A 16,490-nucleotide genomic window follows, 5' to 3' on the forward strand; every position below is an offset into this window, starting at 1 on the left:
GGAAGCGTTGCCCTCACACTGAGTGGGAAAATTTCCCAGTTCAAAGGCACGAGGAGCTTTCCATTGGCATTTCTGTTATTAATTAAAATGCATGAAGCGTCTTTGAAGAGAAAAACGCTCGGCTGGCTGTTTTCCACCAAGACGACATTGTGTGTCTCTCAACACTGACTGTCCCATGCCTGCCTGGGGCTGGGCTGCCAGGCTCAGGTGGAAAAAGCCAGGTCAATACAGACGCAGCAACACTCAGGCAGTGTAGCTGGGTCCAGTGCAATTCCTGAGCCACTGAGCAGCCAGGGCTGTGATCAGTACCAGGAGACTCAGGAAGGCGAGCACACTTGAAACATTCCTTAGTTGTGGCACCTTAGAGTAACACATTTATTTGAGCATAAGTTTTCGTGAGCTACAGCTCACGGATGAATGCATCCGATGAAGTGAGCTGTAGCTCACAAAAGCTTATGCTCAAATAAATGTGTTAGTCTCTAAGGTGCCACAAGTCCTCCTTTTCTTTTTGCAAATACAGACTAACACGGATGCTACTCTGAAACCGTTCCTTAGTTGGGGATCCTAGGCAAAGGCATTGTGACAAGGAGAGGAGCTCAGCCATTAGCAAATCTTGTAGAACCACCATCTTCAGGGCTAACTGTAGCTTTTGATCAAGGCGATTCAGCAGGCTCCAGGCCCAGGAAGGGATCAGGCTGTGGGTGTGAACGCAGGTGCTCATGCTATTTGTCTCCATGCAACAGCTGCACTTGTCTCTCCTCCACATGGCCTGGCTAGGAAGGTGTGGAATTTGGAAAGCTCCATTATAAACAGCTTCAGAGGAGCTCTAATCCCTTCCTAATTCAATATGTCGCCAGAAAGGCGCGCTCTCACATACACTCCGGAAGCAAAATGTCCTATTACTTTCTGCCTCACTCCTCACCTTACAAATGATCTTTGGCATATCACTCTACAAATGACCACACTCTAGTCCTGAAGGGAAGCCCTGTCTATACACAGTGAAGTTGCTAGCAAAGTCAATGGTAGAGCTATTTCACTGTCTCTCTAATAGTTCTTAACTCCAAAGCAGGCTCTGTACTGAGACTTCAGTTAGACCACGTTACCTGGCAAGTGCAAAAGCCTCCAGGCAGAGTCGCCCTAGGGTACAGCGAATAGGGGCGACCGCCCTGGCCCCTGCACTTTGGGGGCCCCTGCACTTCATGAGAAGGTGGGCAGGGAGATGAGGTGGGAGGTGGACGGGGGGGCAAGGAGGAGCCCTGCTACCAACCTCCCGCTCCCCCAAGCACCTCCTGCCTGCCAGCGAGCCCCGCCAATCAGCGCCTCCCCCTCCCCCGCCAGCGCCTATCGCCGATCAGCTGTTTCACAGCATCTGGAGGTGCTGGGGGGAGACGGGGGAAGAGTGAGGGTGGAACGTGCTCGGGGGAGGAGGTGGAACTGAGCGGGGAAGAGGTGGTGTGGGGGTGGGGACTTGGGGGGAGGGAGGGAGTGGGGGCGGGGCCTGAGCAGAGCAGGGGAAGCACCCCCTGGCAGATAGAAACTCACTGCCTAAGTCCCGGGCCCCGCAGCCCCCGAGGGACAGCCCTATCCAGGAATTCCAGACTGCTGGAAAATTCACAACACGGAAAGTGAATCCTCCACAACACCCAGGTCCACCTAAATCAACCTTCCCTAGCCCTGAAATCATCACTAAACCAAGAGAGACTATTTCCAGTGTCAGACCATTAGTCCCTTTACGTCTGGCCTTCTACCTCTTATAATGGCAGGTAAGGGAAACGGTTGATCTCCTCCAGTATTCCACCTCCTGTCACAATGGGTCAGACGACAAGTCCGTCGAGCACAGTAAAGGGCCTCTTGCAATTCTTCAAAGGGCAATTACCCAGACTCTCTTTAGGGCAAGGGTTCTGCTTCACACCTGACTAGAGAACTTAGGCACAACAATTTTCCATTCACCAGACACTGCATTTTGCTGCACACAGGGGACCACTCAGTAAGGAGCTTATGCTCTGGAAACCTGAATCCACTGGCCATAGCTGATCACAAATCTACAGAGGTTATAGTATTATCCAGCCTCCCTCTAGAATTAGTACAGTGCTGGTACAGTGGAGAGAGGGGGAGCATTTCAGACAGGAGAGAAGTAGTACTTACCTGGAAGAGTGTTTCATTCTCATTACTCAAGATGGCTCTGGGAGGTGCAATAACTGAAGTTAAAGAACAAGTTACAATCAGGAAAGCACGTAAACCAGAACAAGCAGCAGCTGGTTTGGGGAAGGACTGTTTCCACTCAAGAGAAGGACACAACCTCACTGTCCACACATGCTTCAACTCAAGTCCAGGCAAGAGTACAGTATGGCTAAAAAAATTAGTCTGAGGTGAGTAGGTTACATCCCTTTGCACTCCTGGGCCGTAGAGAGGAGACACAGTCCTACCTGGGCCAAGTATCAGGGCACCACCCCAAGGGATGGAGGGGAGATGGGCTTTGTACCAGACCATCACTCCAGGGAAAGGCGTGCAAGGGAAGGAATGGGTACAAGAAACCACTGGACTCACACAGGTAAAATGGCAGCTCTGCATCTGCAAGGTGGCTTCTCACAAAGTCTCTCAAAATGCCAACTGTGAAGTGAAGAAGAGAAGGGTTTGCAGGGTGAGGGGGACAGTCCATATGTCACACAAGCCCACCAACACAGCCCATATGCTGGGCAAGGGACACAGCCTGTTCCTCAAATACTCCCCCCTGCATGACAGCAGAGTCTGTATATCAGGTACCTCTCTCTGAAACAAACATCACAGTTGTCACCACTATATCCCTCTCTGGAAAGAGGGAGCAGACCCGCTGGTAGCACCACAGGGTCCCAGCAAAGCAGATAGTGGGTAAATCAGTGCATCAGCCCTTGCTTTCAGCAAAACTCCTCCTCCCCCCATTTCTCCTTTTAGGCCATAAACCGCACTTGGATTTCCAAACACACCTAGTCCTGATGGAGAGCGTACTCTACCTAGGTCTCATATAGCCCACCTCACCATAGTATCTGAGCATTACCTGTCCATCAGTTCCTCCATCCACAGTATCCCCTTGGCCCTCCATTTTGGCTAAGGGATGGAAGGGAGGTCCTGTTTCTCTGAAAGGAGTCAGTGAGCCTTACATTTACTGCTGTAGGCTCACATGGAATCTTCCCGGACACCCCCAGGGTCACTAATTTACACGGAAAATACAGCTCTGTGCACCAGTCACGTCTGTGACGGACTGAATATCCTGAATGAACTTTACTGAATTAAGTCAACTTAATTGAAGTAGCGTTATGACCTTTGGGGTACATTGTATTGGAAATGCAAATGTTTATGTACAACTGAGATTGTACGAACTTTCATTAGGAGGAAAACAAGATTAATGCAATCTATGGAAGGTATGTGGAAGTTCAAAGGTCTTTTTAGATCAATGTGTGTGAAGTGGATTTCCTAGGAAATACCTTGAGGTGAGGGGAATGCAAATTCTCCCCTCCAAAGCCACCTTTTGAAGATATGCCCTGGGAAGAGACCGCCATTGTATACTAATTACCTCCTCCTGGAAACTCTAGATCAAAGACCCCTGATTTGCATCAACTAGTCATGAGGGTGCTTGTTCTGTGCTGAAGTGATGATGAACTTGTAACCACAAGGAAACCCTAGGGTGGGGTTTTGAAAGTCTGTTCTTGCCAGAGCCAGTGCTAGAGTTGGGATGAACTCTGGTAAGCTTTGAGCATGTGCACAGGTTATTATATTGTTTTTAATATCTTTTCTCAGTAGCGCTTTTTATCTTAAGACACAAGTAGTCTTGTTTAGAAAGAGCTGTGTGGTAACTTATGTCTGTAGCAGTCACTCTTATCAGTCTCTGAAGAGAAAGCAAGGGGGTCTGCTTAGGCAGACTGTCTTTCCTGGCAGTAACCCAGTGAAAGTAGGGAACTGCTCAGTCAGGACATACCCTGGTAAGAAGTGAACAAGAAGTTTGGTCTCCATGCAAGAGAGGCAACAGCTGGTGAGCCAGAAGCCTGAGACTGGGTGCCACAGCTGGACCACAGAGTAATAACATCGCCTGTTGTTACAGACCCCAGTTGCTCCCTTCAAAAGGAAGCATCACTAGCTACACAAATGACTGAAGTTGCAGCTGCAACTAGATTGAGGATCTTTGGAACCTTTATTTATTCCTTTGATTCTACTACATGGTATTAACTCGTTACCAAGTTAATTCTTCTGTTATTAACTCTTCTATCCATCCCACCCCCAATGCCCTGGGAACAGGGTGGACAAAAGTCCACACCACACCTGACAAACAGAAGCTTTAAAATCTTGCACCAGACAGTCAGGAAGTCTGGATCTGCAGAGGGTAACAGACACCTAAGACTCTGGTCACCAATTCTCAGGTCTAATGAGACGACAGGTGTTTCCTGGGGCAACATCAAGTAGTCTAATTGGCAATTGATTAGGGGTCTGGAACATATGAGTTATGAGGAGAGGCTGAGGGAGCTGGGATTGTTTAGCCTGCAGAAGAGAAGAATGAGGGGGGATTTGATAGCTGTTTTCAACTACCTGAAAGGGGGTTCCAAAGAGGATGGCTCTAGACTGTTCTCAATGGTAGCAGATGACAGAACGAGGAGTAATGGTCTCAAGTTACAGTGGGGGAGGTTTAGATTGGATATTAGGAAAAACTTTTTCACTATGAGGGTGGTGAAACACTGGAATGCGTTACCTAGGGAGGTGGTAGAATCTCCTTCCTTAGAGGTTTTTAAGGTCAGGCTTGACAAAGCCCTGGCTGGGATGATTTAACTGGGAATTGGTCCTGCTTTGAGCAGGGGGTTGGACTAGATGACCTTCTGGGGTCCCTTCCAACCCTTATATTCTATGATTCTATGATTCTAGGGCACCTGACTCCACCAAAGATGGAGGATCTAAATTAGTAGCAAGGAGAGCAATTGGATGCATACCCTGACATACTCCCTGCAAGAAGCTCTAATTTCCCCACTATTCTGACTGAGCTGAGGACACTTGCTTTTTTGTTTTGGTCTTTGGTAACTTTAGACACAACAGCTAAATCAAGCCTTCTCTCGCACTCTGGCTGGAACAAGCCTCAACTCTAAAGGAACAACACTATGTAGTATGGCAAGAATAGTGTGACCTCAGTAGGGACCCCACAGCTTTTCTGGGATGGCCCCCATCATGCAGTCCTGGAAAAAAGTCCTCTTTCTTTGTAGGTCTGCTAAAGGTGAATGTCTCCAACCCTTTTTATGCAACTCACTGAAGCAACATGAACAGACTGCACTAGCTCCTTACAGAATCACAGAATTGTAGGACTGGAAGGGACCTCGAGAGGCTATCTAATTCAGTGGTTCTCGATCGGGGGTATGCAGAGGTCTTCCAGGGGATACATCAACTCATCTAGATATTTGCCTAGTTTTACAACAGGTTACATAAAAAGCACTAGCGAAGTCAGTACACACTAAAATTTCATATAGACAATGACTTGTTTGTACTGCTCTATATACAATTAAATTTGAGTACAATATTTATATTCTAATTGATTTATTTTATAATTATATGGTAAAAAGGAAAAAAGTCAGCAATTTTTCAGTAATAGTATGTTGTGACACTTTTGGATTTTTATGTCTGATTTTGGAAGCAAATAGCTTTTAACTAAGATGAAACTCGGGGTATGCAAGACAAATCAGACTCCTGAAAGGGGTACAGTACTCTGGAAAAGTTGAGAGCCAGTGATCTAGTCCAGTCCCCTACACTCATGGCAGGACTAAGTATTATCTAGACCAGCGGTGGGTAAACTACGGCCCGCAGGCGGCATCCAGCCCATCAGAGGTTTTAATCTGGCCCTCGAGCTCCTGCTGGGGAGCAGGGTCAGAAGCTTGCCCTGCTCTGTGTGTGCCATGGCTCCGCGGGCTCCGGGAAGCAGCGGCATGTCCCCCCTCCAGCTCCAATTGGAGCTGCAGGGGCGGCGCCTGCAGATGGGGCAGTGCGCAGAATGCCTGGCCGCGCCTCCGCATAGGAGCTGGAGATGGGACATGCAGCTGCTTCTGGGAGCTGCTTGAGCGCCACCTGCACCCCTGACCTCCTCCCGTGCTCCAACTACCAGACCCATCCCTGATCCCCCTCCCACCCTTCGAATCCCTCAGTCCCAGCCCAGAGCGCCTTTCTGTACCCCAAATCCCTCATCCCCAGCCCCACCCCAGAGCCCACACCCCCAGCCAGGGCCTACCCCCCTGCACCCAACCCCCTGCCCCAGTCTGGAGCCCCGTCCCACACCCTGAACTCCTCATTTCTGGCCCCACCCCAGAGCCCTCATCCTATCCTGCACCACAACCCCCCAATTTCGTGAGCATTCATGGGCAATTTCCATACTCAGATGTGGCCCTCGAACCAAAAAGTTTGCCCACCCCTGATCTAGACCATCCCTGACCGGTATTTGTCTAACCTGCTCTTAAAAATCTCCACTGATGGAGATTTCACAACCTCCCTGGGAAATTTATTCCAGTACTTAACCACCATGACAGTTAGGAAGTTTTTCCTAATGTCCAACCTAAACCTCCCTTGCTGCAATTTAAGCCCATTGCTTCTTATCCTATCCTCAGAGGTTAAGGAGAATAATTTTTCTCCCTCCTCCAACAACTTTTTATGTACTTGAAAACTGTTAAGTCCCCTCTCAGTCTTTTCTTCTCCAGACTAAACAAACCCATTTTTTTCAATCTTCCCTCATAGGTCATGTTTTCTAGACCTTTAATCATTTTTGTTGCTCTTCTCTGGACTTTCTCCAATTTGTCCACATCTTTTCTGAAATATGGCGCCCAGAACTGGACACAATACTCCAGCTGAGGCCTAATCAGCACAGAGTAGAACGGAAGAATTACTTCTTGTGTCTTGCTTACAACACTCCTGCTAATACATCCCAGAATGATGTTCGCCTTTTTTTGCAACAGCGTTACACTGTTGACTCATATTTAGCTTGTGGCCCACTATGACCACCAGATCCCTTTCCGCAGTACTCCTTCGTAGGCAGCCATTTCCCATTTTGTATGTGTGCAACTGATTGTTCCTTCCTCAGTGGAGTACTTTGCCTTTTTTTCTTATTGAATTTCATCCTATTTTCTTCAGACCATTTCTCCAATTTGTCTAGATCGTTTTGAAATTTAATCCTATCTTCCAAAGCACTTGCAACCCCTCCCAGCTTGGTGCCATCTTCAAACTTTATAGGTGTACTCTCTATGCCATTATCTAACTCATGGATGAAGATATTGAACAGAACCGGACCCAGAACGGATTGCTGCAGAACCCCACTTGATATGCCTTTCCAGCTTTGACTGTGAACCACTGATAACTATTCTCTAGGAACAGTTTTCCAACTAGTTATGCACCCACCTTTGAAAGGACGCCCACTCGGGTGGGTGGAGATGTGACAGTGCAACTAATTACTGCAGCTTCTTCAGAGCTGTGTCACTCTCCCCAGCAGTGCAGAGATGCCTGGGGCCCCCCTCCTGTAACACTACTTCACAGATGTAAGTGGCACTGCAGGCTATCGTCACCAGACAGACAGAAGCAGGGATGCTCTTACCAGTTTCATTGGGGCGGAAGAACCCTTGCAGAACATGACGGTCTGGGAACTGGACTCTCAGCACAACCTGGTTAGAAACAAAGCTGCATCAGTGAAACCTTCACTCTCAAAGAGCAAGAGCTCCATTTAAATAAGCTAAAGTCAGGGCTCAGGTAGAGACCAGGTTACCTCTGCCTCAAAAGAGGCTCATACAGGATTGACACTCTTCCTGAGAGGCTGCACCCAAGAACGTCAACTATTATTTGTATTGTGGTGGCACCTTGAGACCCCAAATGGGATGAGAACCACACATACACACAGACAGTGACAGCCCCTCTCCAAAGACCTTGCCATTTAATTTGGAACAACATACTATAGGAGTGTAACAGTCAGCAGAGAGAAATGCAGGGAGAGGATGAGGGGAACAGAAGGAAGCTCACATAGTCACACAGACTGCTATAGGCACCACTTGATGCTTCCAAGCCATTTTAAAATAAAGAAAGAGCATAAAAGTGGCCATACTAGGTCAGATCAATGGCCCGTCTAACCCAATATCCTGTCTTCCCAGAGTGGCCAATGCCAGGTGCCCCAGAGGGGAAGAACAGATTAGGGAAATTATCAAGAGATCCATCCTATCATCCAGTCCCAGCATCTGGCAGTCAAAGGTCTAGGTACACACAGAGCAGGAGGTTGCATCCCTGACCATCTTCGCTAATAGCCATTGATGGACCTGTCCTCCATTAACTCACCTAGGTTTTGGGTTTTTTAAAAAAAAACAATTTATAGTTTTGGCCTTCACAACATGCTCTGGCAACAAGCGCCACAGGCTGACTGCGTGTTGTGTGAAGAAGTACTTCCTTTGTTTTAAACCTGCTCCCTATTAATGTCATTGGGTGATCCCTAGTTCTTGTGTTATGTGCAGGGATAAGGAACACGTCCTTATTCACTTTCTCCCCACCAGTCACGACTGTACAGACTCCATAGTCTCCCCCCCGTCGTCTTTTCCAAGCTGAACAGTCCCAGTCTTTTTAATCTCTCCTCATACGGAAGCTGTTTCATACACCTCATCGTTTTTGTTGCCTTTCTCTGTACCTTTTCCAACTCTAGTGTATCTTTTTTGAGATAGAGCGACCAGAACTGCATGCAATATTCATGGCGTGGGTGTACCATGGATTTAATAGTGGCATTATGACATTTTCTGTCTTATTATCATCTATCCCATTCCTTATGGTTCCCAACATTCTGTTAGCTTTTTTAGCTGCCACTGCACTCAGATGTTTTCAGAGAACTATCCACAGTGACCCCAAGATCTTTCTTGAGTGGTGACAGCTAATTCAGACCCCATCATTTTATATGTATAGTTGGGATTATGTTTTCCGACATGCAATACTTCCCATTTATCAACATTGAATTTCATCTGATCGTTTTGTTGCCCAGTCACCCTGTTTTGTGAGATCCCTTGGTAACTTTGCAGTCAGCTTTGGATTTAACTGTCTTGCATAATTTTGTATTGAATAAAATTAATTCTCTCTGCCACTGAATGGAGCCATTATGAGCAGATGATTTCACATGCACATCACCGCAGACATAAGCCACGTCAGACAACTAGGTCCTGTCTACACTTCAGAGTTTTGTCGACGCAAGTTACGCCGACATACAGCCACCATTGTAATTAAACCACTGCTGCATGTCCACACTACGCTCCTTGTGTCTGCGGAGCACACCCACAATAGCAGCTCTTGCACGGACACAGAGAGAAGTGCGCAGTGGGTAGCTATCCCACTATGCAGCTGGCCGCAGGGTTCCTTGGGAAGGGTTTGCAATGCCTTATGGGGTCAGGTACAGCATCACATAATGAGGGTTTCTCAATGCCATCGTTCATGGGCATCCTACTAGATTGCCAGCTACTCTTCAGCTGCCCTGGTAACCTGCACCCCAGCCATCTGTCAGAAAGCATGGATCCTGCACTGTGTTCAGTATTGTGCTGTGCATTATGAACACAAGGATAAAAAAGAGGAGCCCAACAGGTTATTTGGGTGGGGGGTGCCTTGAAGAAGCATTTTAACACTGAGCCACAGTAATGTGTTTTGCTGTAGTGTGCTGAGCTTGGCATTGTTTGTTTGCGCCATGCTAGGAGACTGGTTATCATTGCTGTGTGTGCCCGAAAAGTAACACATCGTAAATCACATTTTAAAGTAGCACTTGGTAATATGAACAAACTGACATTGCTAAACAATAACTCAAGAAGCCCACAGAGGTGGGTGGGTGGGTGTGAGAGAGTGAGAGTGAGTGAGAGAGACACAGACACACAGAGTTGTGGAGAGTGAGTGTGTCAGCATGCTGTCTTTAAGTTCAGACAGCAGCCGGAAGCAACCAATCCTGAGGCAGAAGCTGGTGGGCACAGATAATTGGTGTCCCCCTGCCCCTTCACCCTGGCTCAGCAGATACCGGTACACCAGGGAGCAGAGGGGGACACCCCAGCATCATCCCCTGCCTCACTTCCTGGCTCTGCACAGCGCAAGTCTCTTCCTCCCCATGCCCCAGCAGCAGCCCGCCCACCCTGCCTGCTGATGTGTGCCGGGGAGAGCAGGATTCCACGTTAAAGTTTTGATTTGGTGATTCCCTCTGAGTTCTCCTACAGCCTCCTCTGCCCACAAACCCAGGAGATCCACCCCATCCCCAGTAGTCCAGGCAGGAGTGCATTTGCTGCCGGGAGCCACACGCTCAGCTGGGCAGTAGCTATATGAGCTCTCCACGCTGAGCAGTGTCAAAAACTACCTGGGGCTTTGAAAGGAGAGGAGAACCTGTCTGGGTGGCTGGATGCAGAGCAGTGGAGTTCAAAATGGTAAGCAGAGTGGTCATGGTGAGCATTGTGGGATACCTCCTGGAGGCCAGTTACAGCAATATAATGAACACAGGGTCTACACTGACACTTTGTTGATCTATCTTTGCCGCAAAAATCTCTGCCCTCTTGTCAAGGTGGTTTTATTTTGTTGGCAAAGCAGGAGAGTTTTGTCAGCGGGAGAAGCATTGTAGTGTGTACACCTCCACTGTTATGCCAACAAATCTGTGTAGTGTACAAGGCCTTAGAAACCCTCCCCTAAGAGCAGCTGCAAGCGCTTAGGATCCTGGTGGTCAGAGTTTGGGCCCTGAAGCTATCTGACCACTAAATTTACACTCAGCCAGAAAGAGGAAAAGGAACAAAGGCTACCTTTGGGTAATGCTCTAACTTCTCCTTCATCTGAGCTTCTCTCAAAGATTTTGTCATCAAGGGAGCTTCTTCCAGACGTTTCCTAAATAGGGTGAGAAGGAGATAATCTGTTAGTTCTACCACTAAGATTCATCTTGTTAATGTAAACGTAAGGCAAAAACAGGCCAATGCAGCCAACTGCTGCTCGATGTATTCCCCACTCCCACCTCCATGCCAGCTGTCCTCAGATCCCAGTCCCTTCAGCACACCTTCCTCTCCACCACCAGTAAACCCAGAACTGCACCACCACAGCCACCCTAAAAGCCCAAACCCAGGTCCCTCCACATTCTCTCCTTCCCCATAAAGCTCTGCTCCACTCTTTGTGCATGACCACCACCCACTTTGCAACACTATTCTGAACCAACTCCTAAATCTGCCCATAACATTACCTTGGAACTCCTTTTTGCTTCCAGATATATGAGATCCCAGAACATTTTGAATATTTGTACCAGTACAGGTTCCCTCTTAAGCAGGCTTCATGGATTCTCTGCCATTTCCCCTTTACATAGAACAGGGCTCCAGAGCCTCAGCATCGTTTTAAAAAAAACGAAAAAAAAACAAAACAACCTTTCTAGCCCTCATGGTTGTGAAGAAAACCTTGAGAACATGACCCAACTGACACAATGATGCCTGCCTGACTTTGTAGACAGCCTGAATCAATAACTCAGACAAGTGTAAACATCCCTCTTCACCTCAATCATGGGGTAATAACTCTGAAACCTCAAAGTGACAATTTCACTCTGGACCATGAACTGTTTCACAGTGCATCACTGTAGCAGAATCATTCTGCTAATGTGCTTATCCCACAATCCCAAATTGCCACCCACACATCCCCAGATGCAAAAACCCAAACGACCCCATCCCAGGACTCCCCCATATTGATGATGAAATTAATTCCATAACAATACAAAAATATACAACATATTGAAAACTGGAGACGTGGGGGCAGCATAAAGTCAGTTGAATTTCATATCAAATCAATTCTGTACTGATTAAATGGAAAAGAAGCTGCTGTATAATTCCCAGCCTGCCAATGAATTTCAGGATCTTGCCACAGAAGTTAGGTCCCCCAGCATGCTGCCATCTTCAGTCTATGGCAGCAGGAAGAAGAGCAGCAGGATCACACTATCACACACAAAAACCGAGTTAACCTGGAGTTAAGACTGGAGACACTCAAAATTGCCCTGTGCTCATCCTGCCCTGCCCAAGCAGGAGTTTAGCTCCCAGAATGTAAATCATAGAACAATCACAGAATCATAGAATGGAAGGGAACTCGAGAGGTCATCTAGTCCGGTCCCCTGCACCCGTGGCAGGCCTAATCTAGACCATCCCTGACAGGTGTTTGTCCAATCTGCTCTTAATCTCCAATCATGGAGATTCCACAACCTCCCTAGGCAATTTATTCCAGTGTTTAACCACCCTGACACTTAGGAAGTTTTTCCTAATGTCCAACCTAAATCTCCCTTGCTGCAATTTAAGCCCAAATGTCAAACCAGGAAATGCAGAGTTAAGTCGACACTTCCCATATAACAACTATACCAACTGAACTCTGTCCAAAGAGTCCCCTCAAGGAGATCAGAGTAGCTTACCTCTGCCAACCAACCGCAAGTACTTCCCAGACCAATGATGCTGCACAGACCATAGTGAGGGTAAATTCAATTGTATGAATAGGAATGCAGGGCACAGAGAAAATGGCACACTTGGTTAGGAAGGGGTAATGCATTTCCTAGTTTCCCAACATTTGAGTTCTGGTAATTAAACTCTCCCATTCTGAAAAACCACAAGGAGCACAGAATAGCGCTGAGCTCCCACACTCTTAACTCCTCATAAACAACTTTTTGGCATGTGAATTTTTCTTGGTTTTTGAGAAAGTGGGGGAAGTGAGGAGGTATGATTCAAGGGCAAATGTGGGCAGAACAAAGTGCTGTGGAGAGTTTTCAGGGGCACTTTTCAGATATCAACCAGAGGTACCACTAGGCAGTAAGGAAACCCCTACCAGGGCCCAGAAGAAGCATATCTGACATTACATGAACTCCAGGGTAATAAGTGATACAATATTAATGTGGATAACTAGTCATAGTTTTTGGTTGGATCCATAAAAGCCCAGGTGTATAAACTAAATACAGAAGTCAGGCAAGCAGGGGATTGGAACTCAGAGTCATTGGGATTGCAGATCAACAGTCTAAACCACCAGCTGGGCTGGTGGATGGGTTGCTCACATTTCTCATTCACTGAGTTCTGCCTTGCAGAGCTCAAACTGGCTCTCTAGCGCAAGTCTGTTGACCCAGGCTGCGAGGCTCAATTCCACGGGCTGCACAGACATACCCAAAGTGGCATGCCAATTTCCAGGCCAATCCGTAGAGCCCTGCACAGATACAAATTTATATCCGCGGATGCGGATATAAATCAGTATCCACGGAACCGCAGGGCTCTCCCGGTTCGCGGAAAAAGGAGCAGACCATGGGACCACCACTCCCAGGAGCCAGGGTCCCACATCGGCTGCTCCTCCAGTGCACCTGTACCACTCTCAGCTCACCAGGAGCTGTCCCTGGTCACACTCTTGTGTTCAAGCGGCATGCACACCCCCAGACAGGAGACACAGACAGCTGCGTGGAAGGGCTGGAAGCAGGGCAGGGGGCTACAGCCACGCCGGAGGAGCTGCCAGCACAAGGCGCAGGCTCCTGGGAGTGGTGGTCCCACATTCTGCTCCTTTCGCCACTACAGTTCCTGGGAAAGCCCTGAGGTTCCGCAGATACCAATTTATATCTGTGGATATCCGCATCCATGGATATAAATTTGTATCCATGCAGGGCTCTACCAATCTGAATATCCATGTGGATTTTGGAGCCCTTTGAAAACGCAGTTCTAAGCAGAAAGCTCTGGTCAGCCCTAACTATGATGTTACATGGGCTGCTCCATATTTAAAGGAAGATTATGACTCAAACACTGAATTCAGAGCATTAATTTACTAGGAGGGGAAAGGGTTTATCTTAACTGAATACTTGTTACAAAATAGGATTAAGAGTTCAGAAATTTTCCTATACAGGTCCCCAACTTTTAACAGAATCTGTTCAGGAGCTCACCCAGCTTCTGTTCCTCACACGTTCTTGTCAACTGCTGGAAATGGCCCACCTTGATTATCACTACAAAAGGTGTCCACCACCCTGCTCTCCTGCTGGTAATAGCTCACCTTACCATACACACTGTAAGGAGTGATCAGGTAACACCCATTGTTTCATGTTCTCCGTGTCTTTAAGTCTCCCTACTGTATTTTCCACTGCATGCATCCGATGAAGTGAGCTGTAGCTCACGAAAGCTTATCCTCAAATAAATTGGTTAGTCTCTAAGGTGCCACAAGTACTCCTTTTCTTTTTGTTCAGGAGCTGTAATGCCTTATATCTGTAATAAGTTCAGTATTCCTTCCTTCTCTTTGGGTATCCCCCAGGTGTGGAGCTATGGGTCATCACATCCTAGTTTGGCGTTTATAGTTTGATTTGATTTTCACCTTCTGTCATGTCTCAGATTGATTTATTCCAGCTGGTAACAGAAGGCAATTCTGTCATTAAAATTATAGAGATTTGCTTATTGGCTGCAGTCTGAATCCAACTCCCATTGAAGTCTATGGGAGTCATTTCACTGACTTTAATGGGAGCTGGATCAGGGCCTGTGTCAACATATGACAAACAAATGTATGGACAAGTTGGAACTTCCATGCTTGTTTAGTTACCAGCTATCGTTGTAATGTCAGATCAGAGCACATGCACTGGGGCAGTGTGAAATGTTGTTTCAGCTCTCATGTTTTAGACCCCTGGCATATGAATGCACATCCATCTTTAAAATCAGCAATTATTTGTGGTGGGGAAGGGGAATCCAGTAGCTTTGGTGTAACTGGTTGAAATGTACTTAACAGGTATGACAAGACATGAAATAATTTTAAATCCTGTCCCAATGTGGGCACCATGTGCCCTCCAGTCAGTTTATTTACCTTAGGTTTTTCTATGATGCTCAACACCATAGTATCTAAAAACATCACATGCATTGAAGAATTAATCCTCAACACCCTTGTGAGGCAGGGAAAAATTATCCTCCTTTAAGAGATGGCAGACTGAGGCACAGAGAGACACTGGGCCAGATCCAGAGATCCAATCCATCCCTTATACACTGCTCTGGCAGTGCCAAGGGGCCAGAAGGCAACCAAATCTCCCATGCTGGTGATTCCTCTTACATCACACAATGTACCATGCAGCCACTGGCATTAGGAGTACGTTGGGGGCTGAGAAGGGGCCATTATCACGTAGAATACCATGGAGAAGCCACTAGGCCACTCTAAAATAAACCAAGGCCAGCACACAACCAGCTCTAGGATCAAGGAGTCTTCCTAGTTGGGAAAAGCAAAGAATCTGGCCCAAGGTCACAGAGTAGATCTGTGACTGAACCAGGAACAGAACAAAATCTCCTAAATTCCAGTCTAGTCCCGGAATCCCCAATCCCATTCCTCCCTCCAGCACTCATTATTGGAGTGTCTTCTGTTCTAGTCTGTTGACCAATTCTGTTGTGTTGTTCAGTAGCGAAGCTCTTGATCTGAAAATCACAAATGCCCCAGGTCTGGAACCTAGCATGTTCTGTCCTGGACAGGTGCCAAACTCCTTGCTTAGGCCAATTGATTAACAACAAGATTAAAGCCTGAGATCTCTCAAACCACCAAGGACAGGAGAGTATTTTATAAAACTGGGGAGCCAGAATTCCCAGGTACACAGAGCCCAAGCCATCGATCAGACCAGAACCTTTTCCCTAGAAGTCAGCACAATCTATAGAGAACCAATGCAACACATTCAGAATGGCAAGAGGAGAAGGAGGAACTTCAACTGCTAATGAAAAGAAAACTTGCCTCTCACTCTGCAGCTGGGCCAAGCGTTTCCTCACATCATCCACTGTGACTTCGAAGAACTCATCAGGAAGATCCTGTGGGCCAGCAGACAGTGGCTCCTCCAGGTCTGGATGGCACACGACTGGCTCTCGCTCCAAAAGCTGCAGAGCAGAGAGGGAGCACAGGTTAGACTTGAATGCTATGCCCCAGCTAGCGCCAAAGCATAGCACAAAGAATCAGACCTCAGCATTTGCAAAGTAAGGTCCATTCACAGGATGCATCTCTCTTCTAGAAAAGACCTACCCAAAGGGATCTCTTCACCTACATAATACAAAAGACCTTATATTGTACTGCAGCTCCAGCTAACCACTCCCATGCTATAAGCACCAGGGAGCTACTCCTGTCCCAGTGTCTGTCCACACACACAGATCTTCCCAGTGGTAGAGCACAGCTGCCTTCTCTCCCTGCCCTGGGGCAAAGCATGCTAGCTACCTGGCAGCAGTTCTGCTACAAACACCTGGATGTCTGAATCATCACCAGCCAATCAGATTAGTCAGTTTTGGAACAATTCTAACCCTTTTAGAACCCAGACATTCTAAGGTAGATGAGAATTTGTATGAGACAGAAAAGGAGAAAGTGCTGCAATCTCCAGAGCTGAGAGGCAGGCCAGTGGGAGAACACGAGCTTTTATGGATAATATGCAGTTTTGTAACCAGGAGCCCCTGACAGCCAGTTGCCTGCCTGACATGGCCCAAGACGCCACGATTTAGGATATTCCTATTTACGCAAACCTCTTGGCCCTCTTCTCTCCC

General features: G+C 47.3%; 1 protein-coding gene across 7 annotated transcripts in view; it reads right to left on the reverse strand.

Annotated features, from left to right (window-relative positions):
• Nucleotides 1-16,490, reverse strand: part of ASPSCR1 (ASPSCR1 tether for SLC2A4, UBX domain containing) — an 87,627-nt gene that overhangs the window by 27,734 nt on the left and 43,403 nt on the right. For 6 of the 7 annotated variants that reach the window (XM_048818143.2, XM_048818141.2, XM_048818142.2 and 3 more), the window contains 5 exons: nucleotides 15,700-15,839; nucleotides 10,773-10,854; nucleotides 7,583-7,649; nucleotides 2,548-2,610; nucleotides 2,146-2,198 (listed from right to left, as the gene is read on the reverse strand). In XM_048818143.2, coding sequence (XP_048674100.2) covers nucleotides 2,146-2,198; nucleotides 2,548-2,610; nucleotides 7,583-7,649; nucleotides 10,773-10,854; nucleotides 15,700-15,839 — 405 coding nt within the window. The remainder of the gene's footprint in view (nucleotides 1-2,145; nucleotides 2,199-2,547; nucleotides 2,611-7,582; nucleotides 7,650-10,772; nucleotides 10,855-15,699; nucleotides 15,840-16,490) is intronic. The other variant, XM_048818149.2, reaches the window with a different exon arrangement.

Source organism: Caretta caretta, chromosome 14 (assembly GCF_965140235.1).
Source record: "Caretta caretta isolate rCarCar2 chromosome 14, rCarCar1.hap1, whole genome shotgun sequence".
NCBI classification, from domain to species: domain Eukaryota; kingdom Metazoa; phylum Chordata; order Testudines; family Cheloniidae; genus Caretta; species Caretta caretta.